This window comes from Phallusia mammillata, chromosome 2, assembly GCF_965637545.1.
Source record: "Phallusia mammillata chromosome 2, kaPhaMamm4.hap1.1, whole genome shotgun sequence".
In the NCBI taxonomy this organism is placed as follows: Eukaryota; Metazoa; Chordata; class Ascidiacea; order Phlebobranchia; family Ascidiidae; genus Phallusia; species Phallusia mammillata.
In genome coordinates, this window is record NC_137253.1 from 13,569,496 (window position 1) to 13,578,029 (window position 8,534).

At 39.0% G+C, this 8,534-nt stretch overlaps 1 protein-coding gene across 2 annotated transcripts in view; it reads right to left on the reverse strand.

The window, feature by feature from the left end:
• LOC145214971 (thrombospondin type-1 domain-containing protein 4-like) overlaps positions 1 to 7,993 on the reverse strand; it is a 57,470-nt gene extending 49,477 nt beyond the window's left edge. Inside the window, exons 1-7 of one of the 2 annotated variants that reach the window (XM_080083620.1) lie at positions 7,406 to 7,993; positions 4,826 to 7,333; positions 1,893 to 1,985; positions 1,456 to 1,586; positions 1,097 to 1,163; positions 735 to 837; positions 323 to 480 (exon numbers count right to left, since the gene is read on the reverse strand). In XM_080083620.1, the coding sequence (XP_079939746.1) occupies positions 323 to 480; positions 735 to 837; positions 1,097 to 1,163; positions 1,456 to 1,586; positions 1,893 to 1,985 (552 nt within the window). In that variant the 5' untranslated portion in view covers positions 4,826 to 7,333; positions 7,406 to 7,993. Of the gene's footprint in view, positions 1 to 322; positions 481 to 734; positions 838 to 1,096; positions 1,164 to 1,455; positions 1,587 to 1,892; positions 1,986 to 4,825 lie in introns of both variants that reach the window. The other variant, XM_080083619.1, reaches the window with a different exon arrangement.
• Positions 7,994 to 8,534: the final 541 nt, after the last annotated feature.

Consider the following 8,534-nt stretch of genomic DNA (forward strand, 5'->3'; position numbering starts at 1 on the left):
AAACTGTATAACTTATGTTGGATGTTAAAAAATATATTTCCATTGTAAAAAAATGTTTAACTTTATTGATTGTCGCAAATGCTTTGTAAATCAACAGATATGTCCTTTGAATCAAACACAACAACATAATTTCAAAAAATTATAAAATGTTTTGTGACTTGCTCATTTCTCCCTATATTTTGTGACTTGCCCACTTCAGGTTTTTCATGTGTTGTTTGTTTGTTTTCGTAACATTTACACAATATACCTAACCTCAAGCAAATGGAATCTATCATACAAAACTGTAAACGATTTATATCTTGGATTTTTAGCACCGACTTACCACGCATCTTCCATCGATGCACATTCTTTGCAGTCCTCTGTTTGTGAGGGGTGTCTTCTTTCCTCGGGGCTTGCATTCCATTCCATCTGTGATTGTGGTGGAACGTCGGAGGAAGAATCGATGACCCCTTGCGCTGCAGTAAAGCTGACATGGACCACCTTGACAAAATAAGTGAAACACACTTGAGTGAGCCAATTTTAACTTCATGACAGACCAAAACCATCGTAACACTGACTATTCAGATTCTCAGAGAGACAAAAAGTATAAGGCTACCCACTTTCACAAAACACCCAGAGGCAAGCGCTGCAATTCACAGAACCTCGAAGCCCCTTGTCTTGTCATGCATTGGTAAAAAACATTTTAGGCCTTTTTTGCACTTTTGCGTGGAGATTTTAGAACACCTAGGTCTTACCTCTGTCCATTGGCTCCCAAAAATACTTTTTTCCACCAAAGTCTCGCAGGTTGTATTCCGCGCATTGATCCACGGTTGTAACCAACCTTCCATTGGGACAAGGCTGTTGAAAAGCCAGTGCTTACAAATTAGTCAATCAAAATGTAAACAGATAGGCCAGTTAAAATTTTCTGGTGTCATTTTGTCTTACACCAGAAAGATCTAGATAAAATTAAAAATTTGCTGCTTTACAAAATCACTTAAAATCATATTTTGCCATATTTAAGTTTGGCCGCTTTCGACTTAATGTGAGAAACTTACTCAATTGAAATGTGTCGGTTTGAGGTTTTGTAAAAACGTGGAAAAATCATAATACCACCTACCTGGCGATTACAAGGTTGATATCTTTTGTTCGATCCCAAGCATTCCTCATTGTTCATGGCAACATCCCTAAAACAACAAGTCAATGTTGTAGTCAAAAATGAGAACTGAATTGACTGCTCACAAAAACCTCTTTAATTTTAAATGGTAACACAATGACTTTCATATATACACGGTTTCAAACTTTTACCAACAGGAAGACAATACAAAGATTCACAAGTAATCTACTATTGAACATGCTATTTCAAACACTATATCAGCAGTTCAGATCATTATCAGCGTTCATGAAAATATACCACATAAACAATATTATTTTCGAAGTGTTTAACAGTATTATAACTATAAAATTAATAAATGTCACCCGTTAGTGTTGCGACTTCGCTGACAACGACGAAATTGCTCTCTAACGCCACCTCCACATGTGCGGGAGCATGACGTCCATCTGCTCCATAGACTCCATCCGCTAAGTGGCGTACCTGATTGACTTTGACCCTGAATTAAACATTTAAAGTAGAAAAAAGACTAATACGATGATTCGCACTGAGAAATAAAACAGGTAACGGATAACCAACATATTAAACTGCCAAAGATTTGCAAAAGAGCTGTGATTGAGAAAGTGTGTTTTAGGAAATGTAGATTTTTACATAAAATTTGGTTTTCTGAATAACCCTTCTGCGAATCTTAAGCACGATAAACGTAAATCGTAGTCAACGTAACTTAAACAGCTGTATCGGTTATTTGTTGTCTGATTTGGTGTTCGGCGGTACCAAGATGATAAACAGAGATCATTGTACTTACATTTACATTCTGGTTTGGCTGGTTACCTTGCGCAGATATACACATGATCAGCCCCAATATCCAGGCCAGCATCAGAACGAAGTTTCCTTCCATCTGCAAACGCAAAAGTGTACGATTTCATATTCGAATAACGTTGCCAAAAATTTGACCCAAGGTATACTTGGAGCTTGATAGTGACGCCATGCCAACAATGCACATCGACATATTCTTCCATATTTGCGAAAAATCGCAGTCGATGACTGACCCTCGGAAGTCATAGCACCGTCAACTCGTCTCGTGTGGCCAGTCGGGCCGTCTGGAACCGCGGGATCAGGGCCAACGATACGGTTCACCGGTTTGAGCGAAAATGACCCGATACGCAATCGAGCGTGGTATCCGGCTTAAGGTTAGTCACACACGATGTACTTCAAGTACCTTTTTCCGCTCCGCAAGTGCTTATCACTTGAACATAATTTTGAACATTCGAAAACGTGCGGCAAAGTGTTGATAATGCACAAAGTGTATGACTTTACATCGCGGCTTTTTTAAGTGGGAAACAAATCACACTTATCCATTACACATTAAAATTGGGCACGATTTGCAACGTAAGCTATGATTGCAACGCTTCACCTTTAAGTCAGCTGTCGTTTGAAGGTTAAATTAAACAAAAAATCAATTATTTGAAACATTTAAACAAAGTTGACTTTAAAATTTGTCAAAAAGACTTAATCTGATTGACAGGAAAGGTATTTGAATCTAATGGTGATGACTCAGTTAATGTGAATTTAACGAGCTGTCAATCACAGAATGTGGTTTCGCGTCGCATGCAACATTTTCAAGGTTGGCGAACAAGTCATATGACACATATCGAAACACAAATACGAGTAATCAAAGAGGCGCCGTTGAACCTAGAACGGGTGCTAAATCTCTTCAAATTATTGCGTTCATAGTGAGACACGGAACGAGTGTTAGGTGTCGCATAGCCCCGGGGGTCAAACTCACACGAGTTGTGTGCAAACTTGATCTCTATCTTCACACGGAGCTGCCTAATCCGCAAATCCTACTCAGTTTGAAAATCAACACTGTAAAATAATATCCTGAACCTAACGCGAAACTTGGGTAATTGTTTTCCCGGGACTTGAATGCAGGTAAAGGGAGCATAATTCATGACTGTATTAATGTTGTTAAATCTTGATCAAACGATAACATACAAAGGGCCGTACAGAAGTCAAGTCTATTAAATACAGTCTTGCTTTGTTACTCAGTAAGTTTTCGTACCTTTTAATTTAACCAATTTACAATATTGTAGACAAATGTTACAGTGTCAAACGCACTGTGTAAAGTGCCAGTAAATTAACCGTATTTGGTAATCTTGTGCTATTGGTAATTCATTGAATCTAGCTTGGGGTGGTGTGCAAAATGTCTGAAACAATGAGTAAATGGATTACGAATTCGGAAAATGCTGTCTAGAGCACGTTTCCATATTTAACCTTGAGTTCGCGACAAAATTCCGGCTACTGCACACAAACGTCGCTATCATTGGCTCGAATCCAAAATCAAAAGGGCTTTTACGGATCCTTTAAAAGATTAATCTAGAATTGCTCAACATGGGGTTAATCATAGTGTTTAAACTCACACCGTAATAATTTCAAAGCATTAATAATCTTTCGTGCCAAGTAATGCTTATATGTATGCAGCTGTGGTTTATCGTCCGCAAGGATTAGTGTGACGGTCAAAAAGTGATTTGTAGGAATTAGCAAGTTAGATAAGAGCTACGTGAATGTGCAGGTTGTACAAATACCGACCGGTCTTTAATCTTAGTTCGGATGCTAAACCAAATAAACGTAATTTTCAAGCTCGGTGCACCTGCGCACGCAATCACATTGAGCACATTTTTTTTAACTGCCGGCGTCATATGAGCAAAGATGTAATGATCATTGGTTTATTTCAAAAAATTCTGCACCGTGAGTTTTTTTTATCTTACTAATTTGTATTACGAGCCTCACACGAAAACGTGACATTTTATCAAAAGATTTTATCAAAATATCAGCACAACCAACCATAATGATCCATTGTGATCTAGAGGGGAATTAAACTTCACTTAGTGGGCTGGAATATTTACCAGCAGTTTGATAGATTTACATTTTAAGTACACGATGAATGCGATAAACCAACCAGTAACACCCGTATTGTAAAGTTTGCCCCGAATATAACCTTTTATGGATCGTTGATACACGCGTTTTAACTTTCCTCTGTGCTAAGGGCACTGCCAGATGGTAACCAGTTCGTTATTTTATTCAGTTTTTATGTTTCTTTCACATTTGTTTTGCACTATTCATTAAAATACTCGCTTTTACAAAATATACATCAAGACATTTTTAATATTACATTGATGCTAACACTATCGCTATTACCTTATGCGACTTGATACTGCTGATTTGACCTTAACATTTTACTAGTTATGTCCATTTAAAAAGCCCGTTTGTTGAAAAAAGCATACAATATATGTAGGCTAACACCAACGCAAATTCAGGTAATTGTGGTTTGCAGTACAAATGCGAACTCGGTTTCCCTGAATGTTTCGCTGGATATTTGGTTGACAGCTGAAGGCGTTTGTGGTTAAGTGCAAACCCTTTTATGGAATGCGTACGTAAGCATCGATGATGGAGGGTTCATTTGTTATGGTCTGCCACGACACACTGGTATTTGGCTCAAACTTTGCAGTTTGTTTTGTCGGTAAAGCTAATCTGGAACGAAGCAACGCAGCTTAGAATAGCGAAAATGATCAATTGATCTACTACATCAAACGTGGCTTCAAACCCAATCCGGTCTTTCATCGGTTTTACACAAAATCAACACCTTTAAAGGAGATGCAAGGCAAAAATTCCACTGGGAATTCCTGGCCATGCCTTTAAACCAGTTTAACAAATGTGAAGTATAAACGCAAATCTTACCTTTCTACCTTCGAAGTGTATCTTGCAATCAACAAATATGATGACAAGTGAGTGTCAGTATACGATCACAGAGTTGAAGGGCAGCACTGCTGGTATTTTCCGAATTGCCTGAATCTGTTTGATCTGGACTACTTCGCTCTGTCAACGTCAGAGTTCAAAGGTTGCGGTGACTTTAGATTAAGTTTCCTAAAGATTTTTGATCAGCAGCAAGCGTGTTAGATCCAAATCCCTAAAGTTTTACACATGCCACCTGCACGGTAAAAAAGGTTGTGTCACATCCATGTGGAAGCGCAAATTCCCCCACAGTTAATCCTCTAAAGGTCTACTTTAAAGTTATTCAATCGGAAACATTCTTTGGCAAATCTGCGATCTAAATTACCAAATTAGGAAGAAGAACGAAAAAATAATGAGAAACGAGAATGATTAATACATCATGGGCTACGAGTTTAAATAGAGACGGAAAAGGGGCAACAACGGTTCAATATAGATTGATGAATAGAAAAATATACGTAACGAAGGCACTCTGGAAATCCCAGGTTTTACTTCCGTTTTCCACATACTACGGTTAGCGTAAGTAGTTTCTCTAGTTTGTTTGTTAAGTTTTGACAAAATATCGCGAAAATACCTCGGTGTTCACCAGCTGACGCTGACAGTATAAAAAATTGTAAAACCTTGAAACAATTTAAAACTATTTGCGAATATTTTGGTATGATTATTCCTGCTAAGAATGTTGAAAAACTTGTACATTACTGCAGCAAAAAAAATATTTACATGACGATTTGAAACAGTAATAACACAACTTTCTGTACCGCTTTTTAGAATTTGCTGAAACACCAATTTAAACGTTATGCAAATCACCTAATAAAATATCAAATCACGATAAGCGTATTACATGGTAGTACAGTTCAAATATACGATCGTCCATCAAAAAAGTAAATGGTACGGAATAAAATCTCCTTTACAGTCAACAGCACAAAGCTTCTTGAAATCATAAAACCGGTCTTGATTATAAAGTGCCTGTTTAACGTGGGCTCTAAAACTTGTGACCTAATACACATATCTAACCTCTTTGAGTCAGATAACCAAGACAACCATTTCTCCCCTTGGCAGAGACGCTACCTCATCTATATTACGCGTAACTCAATTTACTTCGGGCGAAAAGCGGCCTTGGGCTTATGTGAACGTGATGAACGTAGCACGCCGTTGTGTGCTACTCACCGCGGGAAGGCAAACACTGTGAAGAGGTGTTCATCACCGCAAATATACAGAGCTCTAGCATGTATTTTCAGGTTCGTAAAAAAAGAATCAACACGCCGTAATTATAGGGTCATAAACAACAAGCACTTAAGAGTCCTTTATCGGGCATTAGTGATTAGCGGCTATTTCCGACATGCCGACCACATGAATGGGATGGGAAAACAGAGCAAAACCCACAGATAGTTGACCGTTAGTTGAACACATGTCCCATGAAACTACATGGACTTTGTTCAAGTGGTATTTCTAACGTCCGAAATGTCAACTGAAATCAAACGGAACCGAAAGCAAGGCGTTAGATTCAAGCTTCTTCAATTGTGCGCGAAATTGTCAAGGGAATTCGGGCGGAAAATGTCAGTGTTTTCACGACAAACTGAGCAACAGAACTGTAACAAACTGGGAGATGAACGCATTTTCTGTGTTTCGCGCTCAAACCTAGAAGTTACACCAGTAAATGGTATTTCACCCAAACATGGAAATGTATGACACTTTAATATAGCAATCTCAAACAATAGTTGAAAAGCAGTTTGTTAAAATGCATTTTCGCTAAATATTGCAAAGTTACCTGACTAGGCAAATTCCTCGCTTACATTTTGAATTATTTCAACAGTTAAATTGTAAATAAAAAATAATATACGTCGACGAGACGATTTTAAAAATAGGAACCTACACAGGACAATAAACAACCAACAAACTGGGGTCAAAAGGTGCTATATAGGACATAAAAGGGCATAGCAGGTATAATTACTATACGTTACTCAAAGTTCAACCACCAATCTACAACCTTTGGACCCTGACAAACAACTTCATCGTAGCCCAGTATGACGTACGACCACAACAACGTCACTTACACTTCCAAAATACTATACATAACATTGACTTCGAGATACTGTCTCGGGTTATAGTCAACTCATTAGCTGGTATTTGAACCCAGGTTATATACATATTTACCACCAACTTTCTACATAAGCAATTTGTCTCGATCCAATTTCCAAATGTAACACCTTTTAAACGTAAGTTAATGAAATGGAAAGCAATGAGCTAGATTTCGAATCAAGTGCCTTTGGGTTGGATTCGTCTACCCAAAGGCACTTGAATCCCGTCGATATGCTGACTCATCTTTAAAGGTCACTGACGCGACAAAAGCTATTCAACAGCTAAACAGATGCCATTGGCACAATTGTATGCTGGGTCTGACTGTGAACGTTTGCCAGCATGCCTTTTGCTGAATCACGCAACTTCCAGCTTGCGTTCCTACATATAAAGGAGATGTATTGACAATGACGGACAGCCTTTGGGTTGGCGTTAATCCGAAGGCGAACTCACTTTGGCCCAAACACGCTGTGTCAACAAAACTCGCGTGCCTCTTTCCTATCTCGGCAGTAAAGGGAAAACTCTGAAATAGCAGATTTCCTGGGCTGGTCTAACGCCGGCATGGCGCCAAACCTTGTGTTAAAACGCACTCAAAGATATGATCAACCCGCAGCAAAGGTGCTCTCTGAAGTAACATTACTGAAAGATTGATGCCTGGGGTGAAAGTCAACGTAAGCTCGCATTATTCTCTGCTTAAACACGTTTCCCTTCAGAGAGAGAGAAGTGTTTCGGAGGATCGACTACTTTCTGTTTCCGAATACACTGCTGCGCAATACCAGCACAACCCATGTTCACAAAAAATACTTTGCTACATAATTCTGAGTGATGAGTCACATAACAATAAATTAAACTGTTCTTCACCTGTGTGTGCAGTGGCAAAACATTTCTTATCTAATCACTTTTGAAAATCTCTAGAAAACCCATTAATCTATCGCAAAGGCTTCCAAGTTACATAACAAAAAACACTACAACAAACGCTTGAAGTGTGCATCGATGCAGATCGACACTTGTCGAATAACTGCTCTTGCAAGTGCGTTTCGGTAAAGTGCGCTCGCGGCATATAAGGACCACAAGATCAGAGCATTTTTTTCTGAATCGTTGAGGTCAGTGAGTCCTGCGAACCGGGACGAGGTGTCAATACACGTGTCATGCAGTTTCCCCAATAGCCGGTGGAAAGCGTCCGATTGCCTAGACGCAGACATAAGATTGCGTGAAATGTGCGAAAGGCGTTATCGCACGGGTTTGCGACAGCCCACCACTTGCAATATGTCAACTTTGAACTTGACCGAAAATGCGTTCGCTTTATTGAGAAAAAAAACACAGATGTGATGATCAAACAGGAGCCCTACTCACCAGACTCGCAACTCAAGTTTAATATTGGCCAAAAAGCATATTAAAACCGACATGCTTTATTCCCAAACGTTTCGACCAACATTTATGCCATCGTCAGTGATTTGAATGCTTCTCGTAAACTAAAAAAGTGAAAGTGAAACGAATTACCATCCCAACTTGGTCAACACGGGCAAGATTATGAGCACATACATAGAAAAGATGAAAAAGCAGCTTTTCCCCACAACATCGT